The sequence below is a fragment of the Sarcophilus harrisii genome, chromosome 2 (genome assembly GCF_902635505.1).
Source record: "Sarcophilus harrisii chromosome 2, mSarHar1.11, whole genome shotgun sequence".
Lineage (NCBI taxonomy): Eukaryota > Metazoa > Chordata > Mammalia > Dasyuromorphia > Dasyuridae > Sarcophilus > Sarcophilus harrisii.
The window spans coordinates 368,587,468-368,606,649 of NC_045427.1; the positions used below are offsets into that span (position 1 = coordinate 368,587,468).

Sequence of the window (19,182 nt, forward strand, 5' to 3'; positions counted from 1 at the left end):
TTTTTTCATTTACAGAAGAGAGAAGATGAAGCCCCCAAAGAGGAAACATTTTGCCTAAATAGCAAACCTTCATGAGTCCCAAATTTATGATTCCAAATTCAATACCCTTAGCGCTGTACCATAGTTGCTTTATTGTAGAAAACCATCTTTTTCCTAATCTTATCATGAAAAAGAGTGGCCCTATTGGAGCTTATTAGGAACAGGATGTTTGCTCATGATCTCTCTCTCTTTTTTTTTTTTTTTTTTTTTTTTTTTTTTTTAATTTAATAGCCTTTTATTTACAAGTTATATGCATGGGTAACTTTACAGCATTAACAATTGCCAAAACTCTTGTTCCAATTTTTCACCTTTTACCCCCCACCCCTTTCCCTAGATGTCAGGATGACCAGTAGATGTTAAATACATTAAAATATAAATTAGATACACAATAAGTATACATGACCAAACCGTTATTTTGCTGTACAAAAAGAATCAGACTCTGAAATATTGTACAATTAGCTTGTGAAGGAAATCAAAAATGCAGGTGGTCACAAATATAGGGATTGGGTATTCAATGTAATGGTTTTTAGTCATCTCCCAGAGTTCTTTCTCTGGGCATAGCTGGTTCAGTTCATTACTGCTCCATTGGAAATGATTTGGTTGATCTCGTTGCTGAGGATGGCCAGGTCCATCAGAACTGGTCATCATATAGTATTGTTGTTGAAGTATATAATGATCTCCTGGTCCTGCTCATTTCACTCAGCATCATTTCATGTAAGTCTCTCCAGGCCTTTCTGAAATCATCCTGTTGGTCATTTCTTACAGAACAGTAATATTCCATAATATTCATATACCACAATTTATTTAGCCATTCTCCAACTGATGGACATCCATTCAGTTTCCAGTTTCTAGCCACTACAAAAAGGGCTGCCACAAACATTCGTGCACATACAGGTCCCTTTCCCTTCTTTATAATCTCTTTGGGATATAAGCCCAGTAGTAACACTGCTGGATCAAAGGGTATGCACGGTGTGATAACTTTTTGAGCATAGTTCCAAACTACTCTCCAAAATGGTTGGATTCATTCACAACTCCACCAACAATGCATCAATGTCCCAGTTTTCCCACATCCCCTCCAACAATCATCATTATTTTTTCCTGTCATCTTAGCCAATCTCTCATGATCTCTTGTAGAGGACCACAGATATTGGGGAACTCTGAGAAAAGTACACTTGAAGTAGGGTGTTTACTCAGTGTGATTGATGAGATGATGGTTCTTTAATTCACATATCACTTAGTATGGTGATGTAATGATTCTCTAGTAGGCAGATGCTCAGTGTGTTGTAGTTCTGAGAGGACTTGAAATAAGCAGACTCGAGAGACTCAAGTGAGAGTGTGCACGAGCTCAAACTCCAGACTCTATCCCCAACCATCCTTTCTATAAATTTCCAAATGTTTTCATGTACCTTGTAATCTAACTCCCATAAAAAGAAAATACATATGTTCTCCTTTACAAATTAGAGTATTGAGATATCTTATCCCAGGTTATTCTGGGATCAAGATTTAGATTTCCTGTCTTTCTGTCCAAGTGAGACAAGTAGATAGACCACTAAATCTGAAATCTGGAAGACCTGAGTCAAATGTGACTTCAGATATTAGTTCTAGGAACCTGAGAAGATCACTTAACTTTTCTCTGCTTTAGTTTCCTAATCTGTAAAATGGAGATAACAATAGCACTCAACTCCCAGACATGTTGTGTAGATAAAATAAGCACTTTGTCAAATTTAAACTACTATACTTAATTACATATTATGATTAAAATTGTTACTGTCATTATTGGAAATAATAGCTATGAAAGCCTTTGGGAAAGTAAAAATATGTAAACTCAAGGCTGGACACCATATTTTAGAAGGCTCAATGACAAACTAGAGCATCTCCAGGGTAGAAGGATCAGGACTGGAGGAGGAAAAGATTAGGAACCATGCCATATGAGGATTAGCTAAAGGAACTAGGTAGAGTTAGCCTGGAAAATAGAATATTTAGCAAGACTATGGTAACTGTGTTCAAATAGCCAAAGGGTTGTCATAGGGAAATAGATATTAGCTTTAATATACCAAAGTTGCTAGGAGTTAGATTTTGGACCAATATCAGAAAGAACTTCTATTAAAAAACAGACTACCTGGAGAAGTATGACTTCACTATTATTAGAGGTTTTAACATAGGAAAGATCACTACATAGAAAGGTATTATAGACTGGTTAACAATATGATCAAAATGACATACTGTTGACTTGCCAAAAAACCTTATATTTGAAGCCCTGTCTTTTGATTCCCAGTCTAACAATCTTCATTATACTATGCTAACTGTGAGGGAAAAAAGAAAACATAAGTGAAATGTTTCCATATCATTTGCTCTGAAAACAAATACTGTTCTAGGTATTAGACAAAAACAAAGCTTACCCCCTGCTTTGTGAGATTTACAGTATAGTAGGTAAATATGATACACAAATATAGTTCAAAATAATATTTGATAAATGCATCAGAGAGGAGCAAAATGGTCCAAGAAAAATGCTGTGTGAGGTCCAAGAAAGGATAGATTCTTACTAATATGGGAGATTAGGGAAGGTTTTTTGGAGGCGGTAGCATTTGAGCTAGGCTTTAACAGATTAACAGTAATTCAACAGACAATGTGGTAGAACTGGCAGATGGAGTACGGAGGAAAGACTATTTCTAGCATATAAAAGAGCCTAGGTGAAGACAGACATGAGAAAGTTAAGGTATATAAGTGAGCCATCCTTGGAGAAGGAAAGGGATTTTAGAATGTTAATAGCTTTGAAAGCCAGATAGAGTTTTTTTTGTTTGTTTGTTTGTTTGTTTTATTTTGTTTTGTTTAACATTTTTTTGGTAAATGATAGGGGACTATTAAGATTTTTCATGGAACAGTGGCTTTTCATGCCAAAGCTATCTGGAAGCATGTGAAGGATGATCTAAAAAAGAAATGGAGGCCAGAAGGCTTCAGAAACTATTACAATAGTCTAGGAGGGAAGAGGGGGAAGGAGGAAGAATTAAAAAAAAGGGAGGGGAAGATGAAGGGAACAGTTACAACATAAGATTGGGAACACATGAGTGCTATGTTTAGATTGCATACCTCATTTCTGAATTTCAAGGAAAAATAAAAATGATTTTTGGATTATCCTTTGCTTTCTGTTACTTTGTCCTTTAGTTCCTTCCATTAATGTGGATAATTGAGATACCTTGAATTCCCTGTTTTCAGAGCAAATGATATGGAAACATTTCACTCATGTTTTCTTTTTTTCCTCACAGTTAGCATAGTATAATGAAGATTGTTAGACTGGGGATCAAAAGACAGGGCTTCAAATATAAGGTTTTTTGGCAAGTCATTTGTATGTAAAGTCAAATTTTTATGAGATTGAATTTCCTTATGTGCCAAATGGAGATCACAACACTTGCTTTATCTATGTCAGAAGAAAATGCTTTGTAAACAAGAATGTTGTAAAGTTCAAATGAGATAATGGATGCAGTTCTTGCATCAAACCTTGCAAACCTTAAAGCACCATATAAATATCAGTTATTATTATTATTATTATCATTAATTTAATAATTCATAGTCACCAGATCTTCAGTCTAGTGATAACTTCATTCTCTAACCCTTTTACTATATTTGTGCTGAACTCAATTAGTGTTTACAGAAGAATACAAGGGTATGCTGGTAAATGTTTCACAACCAGGTTCTCTGATGGTGGGGAGAAGAGTTTACTTTTTGCATATTATTAACACTATTAAAAATATAGACAAACATAGACGATCAAAAACTCAACAAAAAACAAATAAATCAAAGCCCAACTTGTAGCAGTCACTAATTTTTGAGGTATAAATGCTCACACTGAAAATTTAACAATTTCAGGTTAGAACTGCCTCCAACATATCCCTCTTTGTAAACCTTAAGTTACTAGAGATAAATAAATTATTATCTATAAAATAGTTATATCATGTACACAGCCTTCCTCATAAAGCTCATAAGAAAACTTTCATAAACTTTAAATGAAACATAAACATGCTATTTTTAGAAGTAATTATATTTGTTTTCCCCTTTTAACAGCCGGATTGAATGGGTATGGCTGCATTGGAGTGAATATTTGCTGGCCCAGGATGAATTTTACCGGTGGTTCCAAAAAATTAAGATGACCTTGGAGACCAGAGTGGAGCTGCAGATGGGACTAAAAGAAAAGCAGTGGCAACTTAGCCATTCTCAAGTCCTGCTCAATAACATCCTGAACCAGTCCATCCTCTTGGATAGGCTGCTCGAGGAAGCGGCCTCCTTGTTCAACAGGATAGGAGATCCTAGTGTAGATGAAGAAGTCCAGAAAAGAATGAAGGGAGAATATGAAAAGATAAAGGCCCAAGCCCAGGTGAGATATTGTCAATTCCTTATGTACTTTAATCTGTAACGCATACCTGTTCCTGCTTTGTTTTGGCTCATGATGCATGCTGCCTTTCTACATTCCACCTTACTTGACCTGGTTGATTGACCAGTGATCACTACATAGATAGATACCTTTCTGGAGGGCAAGGACTACCTAACACAGATAAGGATAAATATTTTCATAAATAGACCTATATTTGGTAGATCAATCTATATATCCATACATATGTTTTAGATAGATTGATAAAACTGTTCATTGCTTTGTATGATTAGTCAGTTGATAGGAATGAAATAATTTAATAAAAAAGTTTTTTTTAAAGGACCAATGAATTTAATTTAAAAATGAAAATGAAATGGCCAAAATTATAAATGAGCTGTGATATTACAACGAATTAAGTGAAATACAGGACATTATCAGAGACAGTTATCAAAGACGATAAAATGAAGTCCTGATTTGGAGCAGTCGCTGATTTTCGAGGTATAAATGCTCACACTGAAAATTTAATTAGATAATTTAACAAGAAACAAGAAGATTGGTCTCAATGCAGGAACACATGAGTTCAAATCCCACTTCTGATATGTAGTAACTGTATGACTCTGGGATAGTCACTTAACTTATCTATGTTCTAGTTGCAGACATGTACCAGTAGGGAGTACTGTAATCCTGAAGTTCAGTATACCAGTAAAATCATGGGTTTAATCCATGTTTCTAACAGGAACTATTATATACATTATGTCAAAAAACAGAAAATTGAAATGAGATAAATACCTCTCAAAAATCCAAATTTACAAAACAAGAAATAGATTGTTTAAATAAGCCAATTTCAGAAATGGAAAACTGAACAGATCATAAACAAGCTGCCATGTAAAAAACAAATAAAATCTATCTGATTCCAAAATCAGATGGATTCACAAGATAATCCTATCAAACATTTTAATAACAAAAAATCCCTATCCTGTATAAACTGTTTATAGAAATTGGATTTAAAGTTAGGATTGACCTAATAATTATCTAATCATAAGATTACAGATCTAGAGGTAGAGAGAATGATAAAGGGTGTCTCATCCAACCCCCTCATTTTGTGAATAAAAAAAAAAAATAAGGTCCAAGGTCTCACATGTAATAAATAACAAAGCCAAATTTGGAATTTGGTTCTCCTAGTCCCAAGTTCATTGCTACATCAGTTTTTCCTATCCCCTTCATTTTTTAAAAAAATAAATTTTTATTTTAACTTTGGATAGATGGTAATACCAACTTTATCAATTTCTCTCTTTGCCTCTCCAAAAATTTTCTGTAAACAAGCTTTTCATTTAACTTCAATTTCTCTCTTTTTTTTTTTTTTTTGAATTTCCTTACTTCAAAAAAGCTGATTATTTTGATTGAACTCATCCACCAATTTTTCCACTTGCTAATCATTGGAAGAGTATCTCACATGTGGAGTTACAAGGATCAAAGTTTGTTGTTCTAAAAACTATACTGCCACTTCTGCAGAACAAAAACAAAAACAAAAACAAAAAAAAAAGAGGACTTCCAGATTAAAGGACCATTTTGAATTTTTGTTTGTTTCATGGGCTGCCATGCTAAAAAGTTCATCAGGTGGCCAGCATAGTGGTGAGTCTTTCGCTGCTTAGCTGAACTGGTTCTCAGAAAGCAGACTCAATCTGTTCCCTGAGCTACAGTTAGAGCCTTTTCTTCAGGTTAGGACCCCACCAGAGTTTGTGATCCTCTGCCATAACCTTTAAAAACCCAGGATCCTCTCTACACTAGGATAGAATCCTTGGATAGAACTTTGTAGAAGGGCTTGTAATTTTTCAATCCCTCCAAAAAAAGAGTACATATGACAATTTTAAAAAATTTTTTGTTCTTATTAAAGCTTTTTATTTTCAAAACATATGAATAGATAATTTTTACAACATTGATCCTTGCATAGCCTTGTGTTCCAAATTTTCCTCTCTTAGATGTCAAATAATCCAATATATGTTATACATCATATGATGAACTTTTAAGTTTAATTTACATTATTAACATTTTCGCTATCACTTTCTTTAGCCTAGATGATCAACAAAACAATAAGTCAAGCTCTGATTTGTAGCATCTGCTGATTTTCAAGATTTGAGTGGTCACACTGAAAATTTAAGCAATATGAACCAGTGCTGAAACACCCCTAGATATCTGATGATCTCATGTTTCTGTACTGATGGGTATTCTTTCCATATACTTTTCTATTAATAACAAATGTTCTTAGACTGAGAACCCTAAGTCAGCTTCTTGACAGAATGGATCAACCTTTTGAGTTATTTGTGCCTATCTGTCATTTAACTCTCACTTATGTCTTCAACAAGCTGTTGTATGCACAACCCAGTAAAATCATCTTGGCAGATGGGCTAACCTACAAGTCTCAAAACTCTCAGTGAGTTAGGGGAATGACTATCCCAAGCATGTCAAGATTTCCTCTGGCAGAATAGACAGATGAGAACAATTTTTTCAATAGCCATGAAGGCACTATGTAGTGCTTACACCTTGATCATACATTGAAGATGTTAAGGTCATCACTGCATACTGGACCATCACCAGTTGTCTTAATTTTTATCTTGCCACTGGACTTTGATAACTATGTAAGAGAGAGTGAGGCTGATGACTTTGTGCAACTCTGCTTCACTTAAATACGATTCATATATGAGTCTAACCAAACCTTGTGATGTCATTGGTCCTCTTTGAAACAAAGGATGAACAACAATATGCATACCACTTATTCTGTAGGTGTAGTCAAAGTCCCCTAATTTCTGTGGACCTATGGCCATTGGGCTAGAAAACAGGACACTTAAGCCAGAAATCTGTTTATGTTAATGTAAAGGATCAAAGGGATTCCCATCCTGGAAAGTTTAGAAAAGAGATTCTTCCTGATGGTTGAGCTTGAGGGGAGAACACTGTACTGATAAAAGATTTCCTAGTCACCTTTGGAAATTTAAATGCTACCTGCCTATGGTTACTCAGCTCCTCCTCTGTTTCTTTTTTTAATCCTTATGTGTCCCATTTAGACATATCACCTCTTTGTTGGTCAGGTTCCCAGCCCATTGGCATTACCACACGCAGTGTGATGAGATCAGCATATTTGCAAGTTGATCATTCAGAAGTATAAAAACAATGACAGGTGATTTAACAGTGAAGAAATTCTTCCTTGCTTTCATTTCATCCCTTTCTTTCTCTTTATCTTCCCCTCTTGGTTTGTGTGCCTGTTCTTTGGACCCCAAGCTATGTAGACAAATGGAAAAACGATTTAGTGGGAAAACCACTGGTTTATGTTGGATTAATAACAAACTAAAGTGCTACTTTACACAGCTTTCCTGTCTTCCTTCTATCACCTTCCCTATTTTTTCATTTCTTTTCATAAAGTTCTCTTTCATCTTTTCTCTCTTTCCCTTGATCCTCTTTTCTCACCCTTTTCTTTTTTCTTTCTCCCCACTTTCCCCTTATTCTCCCCTTTCTTATCTTCTTTTCCTTTTCTGCCTCTTATTTTCCTTTTACCTTTATTTCTCTCATTTTTCTCTTTACTTATTCTCTTTATCTTTTCCCCTTTCCTCTTCTTTCTCCCTTTTCCCTACATCTCTTCTTCCCTTTTTCTCTATCTTCTTTCCATCCAGTCTTGTTTCTTCTCCCCATTCTTTCATGTTTTTTCCTCTTTTACTTTTTGCTCCCATTTCCTAACATCATTTCTCCCTGTTACCTCTCCTCTAATTTTTTCCTTTTTTCCCTTTTCTTCCTCTATCTTCTTCCTTTCCTTCTTTTTCCATCTGTCTGTGCACCCCACTTGCTAAACTTGACTTTCCTTTCTCTAAATATCCTAGTAAATTCTTAGTGAAATTATTTAGCAACAATGGCAGATGCATAGTCTGTGACCCAGAGGCCTGGGAGGCAACACAAATCTAAAGAGGCTGTTCATGTACTTTTAGGAAGAGCAGCAGCCAAACTGGCTGCTTTTGTATAAATACAAAGGGCAGGTCTGAGAGTAATTCAGGATAAAATATACAGTGGGTTAGTAGAGCAGTTGCAAGAAGAATAAGGCTAAGGGAGAGGCCTTCAGAAACAGGTTAAGTTTTGCCTAAATCAAATTATGCCAGTTGGCTGCCTGCTTTCTTTTTACTCCCAAGCCTGTCTTGTTATTAAAACCAAGTTAAAACATGCCTCACCTTCTATTTATTCTATTGTAGTGCAGGGAATGCTGCTAACACAGGGAATCACATTCATGGTATATTGATGAGAATGAAGATATGTCAAAATGGAGTAATTGGGGAAAAGCCATTAAAGTATGGATAGGTGGAAGTGCAAGGTGGACAGAGAGACAAAGATCTGCTGATCAAAGGTCTGACAAAAACAACTAAGAAATTTCTTCCAAGTCATCTGTCCTCTTACATATATGTGGCAGGCAAGCAACTAGGTAGCTTAGTGGATAGAGTACTAAGTCTGAAGTCAAGTAGATCTGAGTTCAAATCCAGCCTCAGAAATTAACTGTGTAACCCTGGACAATTTATTTAACTTCATTTACCTTAATCCTGTGGAGAGGGAAATGGCCAACTACTCCAATACTTTTGCAAGAAAATCCTGTGGATACTTTTGCCATAAAGAATTAGACACAACTGAATGATTGAACATTAATAACAATTTTCCACACAAAATCTTATTTTGGTACCTCATTATGATATGGAAGTGACCTTGGGTTCTTAAAGTCAATGGCAGTAGATTAAAAGCTCTAATGTTTTCCCTTGTCACCAGTTTTATCACCAGCAAGCTGTTATTGAAGGAATCAATACATAATGAATTTCTTGGATATGGAACTCATAAAACAAAAAGTACAAAATGATACCTGATCCTATGCAAGCCCCTTCTGATTCTTCAGGGATAGTGGCTAAGTGATGGAAAAGGGGACAGAGAATATCAATAACCACACACTTTTTGTACTCTCTGTAAATAAAAGGCTGACTTTAGAACCAGAAAATCTCATCTGTCAGATATATTGACTGTATGAAGCTAGACAAGCAACTTAACCTCTCAGTATTCTAGGCCACTCTCTAAGACTACAACTGGCAGAAAAGGTACTAATCTACTTGATAAAGTAAATTTTCTTACCTAAGAGTTGCCTAAATCAATGAAATCACTGGTATGGTCAATTTTCTAAACAGAGAGAATCAGCTGTTAGGACACTCAAAGTGAGATCCTTGTCCAGTGACAAGCCAATGGAAATACAACTGAAAGAATGAGTTCTGTTCTGGACATGTTAAAGTTTGAGATGTGTTTGGGACATACAGTTTAAAATGTCCAATAGGTAGTTGATAATGTAAGACTGAGATCCACTTGTGAGATTCAGGCTGCATATGCAGATTTGGAAGTCATCCACTTAAAGGTGATAATTGAGCCCTTTGGGAAGTGATGATGTCACCAAGTAGGGAATTGTAGATAGACAAGAGTAAAAGACACAAGTCTTCAAATAGAGGGAGAGCTTGTGGGCAGCATTTCTTCAACATAAAGAGACTGAGATATGGTCACATGGGTAAGAAGAGTACCAATATAAACTAATATCCCCTCCCTCACCGCCCCCCCCCCAAAAAAAAAGAAAGGAGAGAATATATGGGTTTTTAATGTTGCAGACAGGTTAAGAAGGATGAAGATTCAAAAGAGTCCATTAGTTTTGACAATTTCATGATCAGTAGATAACTTTGGAAAGAACAATTTCAATTGAGTGATTTCAGAAGTCAGGTTATATGATTTAGTAGAGTGAGACAGAGAAGGGATAGCTGCTGGATACAAACATTTTTTCAAGGACTTTAGCTTAGAAAGGGCAAGATATTGGATAATACATGGCAGATATGATAAGATCCAGTAAAGATTTTTTCACATGAGGGAGTTTTTCACATGTTCATAGAAGGAAAGGAACTTACAGCTAGGAAGAGACTGAAGCTTAGAGAAAGAGGGGTTAATAATGTAGGCAGGCTGGTAAAGAATATCTGAGCAGATAAGATTGAGAATTTATGTAGGGGAGTTGGACTTGATAAGAAGGGCCTTCTCTTCATCAATGATTAAAGGAGGGAATAGTGGGGAAAGCTGTCAAAGGTTTGTGAGATGAAGGTAGATTTTAAGATAAGGAAAAAGGAACCTCGTGAATGGTCTTTCAATTTTCTTAGTAAAATACAAGAGAAGGTCCTTAGCTAAAAGAATCGGAACAGAGGGTACTATCACAGTCATGAGAAAAAAAAAAAGATTTGGAGCAACCATTAATTTGAATGGAATAGAGAATTAATTAGGAAAAATTAAAGGACAGATTTGGTATAACAAGGGACTAATAGAAAATAAATCACATGAATTTATAATGAATATAAGTCACACAGAGTTGGGCAGCTTCATTTTTGCTCGAGTATGGAAGTAAGGAGAGAGTTAGATAGAATGAGTAATTAAGGATTAAGATTTGAAAATATATAATAATTTATAGGAAAAGGGGAGCCAGGGACTGGCAAGTAAAGCTAGAGCAGAGTTAAGCTGGCTTATTTTTGTTTAAACTTTTCTGTTGATATTTTAAAGCCCTTTACAATCTGGCTTCAATATATCTCTCCAAGTTTGGACTGAGAGTGAAAAGGGAGGAAAATGTAGCCTCAATAAAGATTATGCCCTTCAAAAGTACTGAGGAATAGAGTGTTTTACAGTCATAAGGCAAAGAATATACTTTACTATTTGATAATTTTGATGAAATTTTAGGCATGGATGATAATGATGATGAAAACTATCTTGGAAAAAATGGTTCACGAGTAAAGGACAAAAGAAATTGAGGATTATAGATTATGCAGAAACTTCATGCCTAATTTTTTTTTACTAGATCCCTGATTTCAATGATAAAAGGAACTTTATTTTCTTTTTTAAAAAACTTGCTTATTTAGTACTTTATTTTCCCCAATTACATGTAAAAACAGTTTTTAACATTTGTTTTTGAAAGTTTGAAAGTTTTTGAAAATCCAAATTCTCTCCCTTCCTTCCTCATTGAGAAAGCAAGTGATCCAATAAGGTTACACATGAATAGTCATGCTAAACATTTCTACATTAGTTATATTGTAAATGAAAACATAGACCAAAAAAAGTCAAGAAAAATTTTTTAAAGTTTTATTTAAAAAAATATTCTTCAATCTGTTTTTCAGTTTCTTCTTTAGGGATAGATAGCATTCTTTTTTCTCTCTCTCTCCAAAATTTTATTTTCCAAATTTATGTAAAAATAGTTTTCAATATTTAGTTTTGTAAAATTTTGTATTCCAAATTTTTGATACTGTTGAGCATTCTTATTTTTTCCTGAAAGCTTTTTCTTCTTTGAATTTTTTGTGATGCTGCTCTCCCTGCAAGTTGTCATTTTCCCTGGCTATTTCCTTTTGACTATTTGTATAGTCATATCCTACTTTGTTTTGGCATGGGTATTCTTCTCCTCCCTCTGTACCTTTTTTTTTTTTCTTGGTAATCTCATCAAATCCCATGAGTTTAATTATAATCTCTATGGAGACAATTCCCAGATCTATGTATCCTGCCTGTTTCTCCCCTGAACTTAATCTCATATCACCAATTGTCTGTTGGGCACTTTAAAATGGACATACCAAAGACATTACATGCTTAACATGTCCAAAATGAAATTGGTTATTTTCCACTCTCCCATAATCCATCATTCTGCTAGACTTCCCTATTTCTGTCCAAGAAATATTCAGCTTGCAAATTGGACATTATTTTCAACTTATTCTTATTCACTTTACCTATTCAATTTATTGACAAATCTTGCTGTTTCTGTTTCACAATATTTCTTGCATCTATCCTCTTCTTACACAGTCATGACACTAATTTAGGTCTTCAACATCTAATGATTATAGGTCTCCTTGGTCTCACTGCCTCAAGTATCTTGTTATTCCAGTCTGTCTTCCAATTTGTTTAAGTTTACCTATGACCATCTCCCTTCTTTACTCAGTGAATTCCAGAGACTTTGTTGCTTCTAGGATGAAATATAAACTTTTCTGTTGATATTTTAAAGCCCTTTACAATCTGGCTTCAATACTTCTCTCCAATTTCATCATTACTTCCCTTCTTACACTCTGGTCCAGTCTTCTCTACATTCTTCCCAGATGACACACTATTTCTTATATACACACCCTTTTGTTGACCATCCTCTGGAATGCCCTTTCTCTTTACCTTTACCTCATAAAATCCTTCAATTCCTACATGACTCAGCTGAAGCGACACCTTCTTCATAAAATCCTTTCCTGATACCTGTAACTTCCTCTCCAACTACCTTGCATTTAATGCCTTGTATTGATTTTGTACATATTCATATTGCTACATACTATCTCTTACACCCCAATAGAAAGTAAGGTTCTTGAGAACAGTACCTATTCCATTTTTTTTGTCTTCATTTCCTCACCATTATCACAGAGTGTCTGGTACACAACAGGTATTTAATAAAAACTTATTTATTAACTGGTTGATTGAATTGCCTTATAGTAATTCTATAGTACAGTTATTGACTCTGAGTTTCTCCCTGAAAAGGGCTTATGTTTTCTATGATGATATACTTCTTGTGATACTGAATAGTTGTGAGTCATGGAATATCAGTCTCTAAAGAATGAAAATTATGAGTCACCCAAAAGGCAGTGAAGAGGCACATGGCAGGCAAGGAATGTAACAGAATCCTACAAAACAATTGCATTGAAGAAGAAAAACAAAGGATATATTCAGAATAAGAGATCTGACTTAAAAAAGAGATAAAGAGCCTTGTAGCAAAAAAAGAGGTGTTAACTAAAAAACAGTATCACTTATCCATGAGACATTGCAAAGAGATTTATTACAAGAGAAATGAACATGTCTATAAAAATTGATGAACAAACTGATTTTAGAAAGGACTGGAAATATGAACTGATGCCGAGTGAAACAAGCAAAATCAGGAATATGTTGTACACAATAACAGCAAGAATGGGTGATGATCAACTATGAAAGACTTAGTTCTTGTCCCTGGTTCAGTGATCCAAAACAATCCCAATAGACTTTGGACAGAAAATGCCATCTGTATCCAGAAAAAGAACTATGGAGATTGAATGTAAATCAACACATGTTATGTTCACTTCTGTTTTCTGGTTTTTTTCCTCTCCCATGGTTTTTCCCTCTTGCTCTGATTTTTCTCTTCCAAAATGATTCATAAAGCAATATGTATTAAAAATAAATAATTTTTTAAAAAGTGAGAAATTAATACAGCCAATGGAAAAGCTTGACTGTCCTATTGGTATCCACATGATGTCGAGATATGGAGGAAAGCTCCCAACATCAGCCCTTTAAACAGGCTGTACAAGAATTATTCTTCCCATATGTCCTCCATACCCTAAAGTCACAAATAACAAGCTTAAGAGTCAAAATTTTAAGACTTAGATGTAGGAAATACTTTCCTGAATCTAAGTCTTCTTTTCTTTATATTACACTCCACTGCCTCCCAAATGAAAAGTTCAGTTACACTACTTATCAATGAGGTAATATAGTACAATGGAGAGTATTGAACTTGAACCACAGAAACCCGAGTTCAAATGCCAGTCCCACTACTTATTACCTAGATGAGCTCAATTTTTTTTTAAGGAAATGGGAAAATAGGATGGGGAAACACAGCATAAGAGGCAGCTACCTAGGGCAGTGGATAAAATGAGACTGGCCTCAGACATGTAACAGTTGTGTGACCTTGGACAAGGCACTTAACCCTGTTTACTTCAGTTTCCTCATCTGTGAAATGAACTGGAGAAGGAAAAGACAAACTATTTTAGCAATCATAGTAAGAATAGACAAGCTTCCTTTAGTACTTTATGATTACAAAATTCATGTAAATTGACAATTTTCATAAACATCACATCTATTAATTCACTTTATTTTATATCTCTTTGCCCAGGAAGTAGGTATTATTATCCACTTTACAGAGATAGAAAAATTAAGCCCCCAAAACCACTCTATTTTCATAGAAAGAATGCCAACACTAAATTAGCTAGCATGTTGTACTAATTCCAAGTTTATAGTCTGGTATGAACTATTTACCCTGACTATACTTCAATTTAGCTCCTTGTAAACAGGAGGTAATACCTTCCCACCATATACAACATAGGGATGTTAGAATGTTAACTACCATAACGTATGAGATATTTTAACTAATAGTACCCAGTTTCCATTTAATAACATTACAAGGAAAAATCTAAACTCTCAAGTAGCTCTGCAAATCAGACAATTTTTGGCAAAAGCTAAATGTACACCCCAGTGGAGGGGACCTTGGCTCCTCTCAGCTGTTCAGGATGGGAGCAATAATTATGCTTGCTGACCTTTATTATATTTAAATTCAAGAAGGGATATAGGCAGGATTTTTCATTTTGAGCATTCTCAACTAATGTAATTTACTGAAATTATTATCAGAATACAATGGGGATTTGGCACATGCTCAGACCCCATTAGCCTGCTTAAATGAAGCAGCTTCTAGCACCATCTTGAAATAATTACTTCATTATCATTCTTGTTAATATAGCTAGTTATATGCAAAATATTTCTTAAAGTTTACAATTTACTTTCCCCACAATAGCCTAGTGAGGAAGGGAGTGAAATTAGCAAATTTATAGATGTGGGAAATACACTAGTCAATATGTCAGGTGCTTTGCAGGATCACAAACTAGAACCAGAACTTGGATTCAAACTGAGATTTTCAGACTTTTTTTTTCCCTTATTGAGGCAATCAGAGTTAAGTGACTTGCTCAGGGTCACACAGCTAATAAGTGTCTTAAGCTGAATTTCTTCTGACTAGAGTAGTATTCTGTCTACTGTACAACCTAGTTACCCTGGTGTTCAGACTTGAAATTCAGCATTCTTTTCACTATACATGCTGGATTTAAATAAATATATCTGTTATGATCTTTTGGGTAGATTAAAGAACCCAAGTTTTTTTTTTTTTTATCTTGTGTGGCATACTAGAAGCCCACAAGTCAGAAGACTTGGGTTCTAATACTGGTTCCAATGCTTTATACTAGCATTATAGACTTGAACATTCAATTAAACTCAATTTCTTTTTTCTCAATATTTTCTCTTTAAAATACATATAAAAATGGTTTTCAACATTCATTTTTGTAAGACTTTGTGCTCCAAAATTTTTCTCACTTCCTTCCTTACTTTTCCCTTCCCCAAGACAGCAAGCAATTTTTTAAAACATATTTCCATACTTGTCATATAACATCAGTTTCTTACCACTGTAAAATAATATTTGTTTTTCTTGTCTTGTAGGGTAGGTAGTACAATGAATAAAATGTTGCACGTGGAGTGAGAAAGAGCTGAGTTCCACTCCATACTGGATACTTACTAGCTATGTAATCCTTTCTTGGATTCAGTTTGCTTTGTAAAAAGAGAATAATAATAGCACCTATCTCTCAAGGTTATTAAGTGGATAAAATAAAGTAATATTTGTAAAGTATAACATTTTGCAGACTTGCAAGTGCTATGTAAGTGCTAGCTAATAGTGCTATTATTATAGGATAGTTCTCTGTAAATCTTAAAATTCTATAGAAACACGAGCTGTAATGACAGTAACAGTTATTAAATAAAGTATAGTGCAAAGGAAAGAACTCTGGATTTGGAGTCAAAAGATATCAGCTGAATCTCATCTCTACTATTTACCCTATGTGTTTTGAGGTATAAGCATATACCTCTCTGGGATACATCTTCATATATAAAATAAGAGGGGGAAGACTAAACCTTAAACTTCTTTCCCATTTAGAACCCCACAAAAGTAATAATATAAAATGGTTAAAATGTAATTTAACTCAACAAAATCTGCTTGTTCTAGCTTGTTTTAGGTGCTGAGAGTGATAGAAATAAGACATGAATTCTGGCCTCACAGCATTTATTATCTAGTAGGGAGACAAGACATGCATATTATTAGAAGACAAGATAAAACAAAGTAGAAGCCTAAGACAGTTTTAAGTGTTCATCAAAATCATAGGAAATAAATGACATTTTTTTTCTAGGAAGATTAAGGAAAGTTTCTTGGTGGAGGTGTCCCCTGAGCTGCATCTGGAAAGATGGTTATTATTTCATCGAGTGGAGCTACAAAGGGAGACTTGGGAAACAGATGAGCAAAGAGACAGGAAGGAAAGTGCAAAGTGTAAGTAGAGAGCAGTGAATAATCCATTTTGACTGGAATGAGGGACTGAAATGGTAGGAAATACTGTTCTAGCTTTATTCAGATTATAAAGAGTACAAGCTAAAAAATTCTGACTTTACTCAATAAGTGAGGAAAAAACTTTGAAGGATTTCCAGTAGATAACTGTCTCAATATTACACTGAGGCAAAAGTATGCTATTCCTCTGAAACTGTGAGAGCTAAAACTTGCTGGGTTTCATTTATACTTCTGATTTATATTTCTGACTTCTTAGTCAACTAAGAAGTTACTGCTGCTCATTAAGGAGTCAGGGGCATGGAATAAGGAGCAAACAAGCCAAGGTCAAGAACAAGGCACAAATGTTGGGGAGATGAATAAGGATGAGGGCTGGGTGCAGAGTCTCAAGTAAAAAAGAAGGGTTGAAATCAAGAATCCCATTGTCCAAGATGGAGCTAGTTAAAAGAGAGAAAAGCTATGAGGTTTATACAGAAGGATTCCATGTCCTACAAAAATCAAAGATTTCCTTGAAGCTAAGCTCTTTGAAGGCAGGGATTGTTTCATATATGTGTTTATATCCCTAGTACTTAGCACAGTGATTGGTTCTTAATAGGATGAGATCCAATAAAGTGGACTGAAAAGGAGCAATTAGGTTGGGAGAAAAAGAACAAAAGAGAGTACCAGAGAAGAAAAAGTAAATATTGGAAGAGAAAATTCAAAAATTCCAGATGCTACAGAGTGAACTTCTCTAAGTAAGGAATCATGGATATGGGATTACTCTGATATGAAAAACTTCCTTAAGGAAAAAAGTCTTACTTTCTATTCAATTCTATTCAATTGACATCAAAGTGTTTCCAAGAGGAGTTTTGCAAGGCTATGCTAACTTCTACCACGAATTGGAATGCAAATCCTTTCAGTACAATTTAGCTGTGGAAGAAAAACTCTGTTTCTGAATCAAAGCCAACATTTATCAGATGTTATTTATTTAATATACCAGCATTCTTTCTTAGAGAGAAATCCAAATGGGCAAAGTTCACTCTGCTATTCTGAATTCCCTCTCACTCAAACAAGCAATTTCCATGTATGTATTATAGTAATTCTAACACAAAAGACAAAATTCCACTGTGAAGTAGTCAGAGGTATATAATTTATGTTTAGAGTTTATCCAAATGGAACAACAGTAATTTTAATGCTGACATACCTTTTGAGAAAATATTTTCTTAAAACCAACACTCTCTCTTTTCTAATCCTCTTTCATCTTGAATTAAACAAACATTTCCATCTCTTAGATCACCACAAGTTTCAGGGAATTCTCTTTCACTGTTTTGATTAAATCTCTGATCTAGGAAGACTGATTATATCTTTGAATCAGGTGAGACCAAAGCATTTAGACTTAACCACAATCATAATATATATATTTTAAAATTTCTAACACATGAGTCCTTTGTGCTATTTGTTTCTGTAACCATATGAGAATAATAATAGCGTAACTATTTAAAATTGAAATTTTGTAGACAAAAAACAGATTCAGGAAGATGGAGTGACAGGGCCACATGACTAATTATGCCAGAAATGGAAAAAGAAACTTTTCTTGACTTTTAATTATTTTCCTTTATAATAATAGCATTTTATTTTTCAAGATACATGCAAAAATAGTTTTCAACATTCACTCTTAGAAAACCTTGGGCTCTAAATTTTTTTAAAACATATTTCCAAATTTATCATGTTGTGCAAGAAAAATCAAATCAAAAGGGAAAAAAAATTAGAAAGAAAAACACAGGCAAACAGACAACAACAAAAACAAAAAGGTGAAATTATGCTATGATTGACATTCAGTCTCCATTGTTTTTTTCTCTCAATGAGGTACATGGATCAATGTTCTCTTGGTTCTACTCAGTTCACTTAGCATCAGTTCATGTAAGTCTTTCTAGGCTTTTCTGAAATCATAGGCTTCTAATTCTTGATCTAATGTAATGCTTTCTTGATAATGACTATATCTCTCTATATATACATACACATACACACATGCGTGCATATATCACACACATATGCATACACATGCATACATATGCACATACATATAGGCACATATATCCATTACATATATGTATGTACATACATAGATATATATTTACTATGCTACTTTATGCTGTTATACATATTTATATGTGTCTCTCTCTCTATATATATATAAAGAGAGAAGTATAAAGACAATATCTAGGACTTTTCCTTTAGTATAAAGAAGATATATTAAGAGTCTTGTCAATGTTCCTTCAAGATCAAAAATTCCATGATTCTAGAAGTTCATAATCCTCCCTCCCTCTTTTTCCCTCTCTCTTTCCCTCTCTTCCTCCTTTTCTTCCTTCTCTTCCCTTCCTTCCTTCCTTCCTCCCTCCCTCCCTGCCTTCCTTCCTTCCTTTTTTCCTTCCCTCCTTCCTTCCTCTCTCCCTGCCTTCCTTCCTTCTTTTTTCTTTCCTTCCTTCCTTCCCTCCTTTCTTCCTTCCTTCCTTTCTTCCTTCCTTTCCTTTCTTTGTCCAGATAAGGTAGCATACCCTTATCTACAGATTCTCTTAAAAGCATTTTT

The 19,182-nt window shown here is 34.6% G+C and overlaps 1 protein-coding gene across 3 annotated transcripts in view; it reads left to right on the forward strand.

The window, feature by feature from the left end:
• The window catches only part of SYNE3 (spectrin repeat containing nuclear envelope family member 3), a 165,349-nt gene that overhangs the window by 59,737 nt on the left and 86,430 nt on the right, over positions 1 to 19,182 (forward strand). For all 3 annotated transcript variants that reach the window (XM_031953304.1, XM_031953303.1, XM_012550575.2), the window contains one exon: positions 4,099 to 4,408. In XM_031953304.1, coding sequence (XP_031809164.1) covers positions 4,099 to 4,408 — 310 coding nt within the window. The remainder of the gene's footprint in view (positions 1 to 4,098; positions 4,409 to 19,182) is intronic.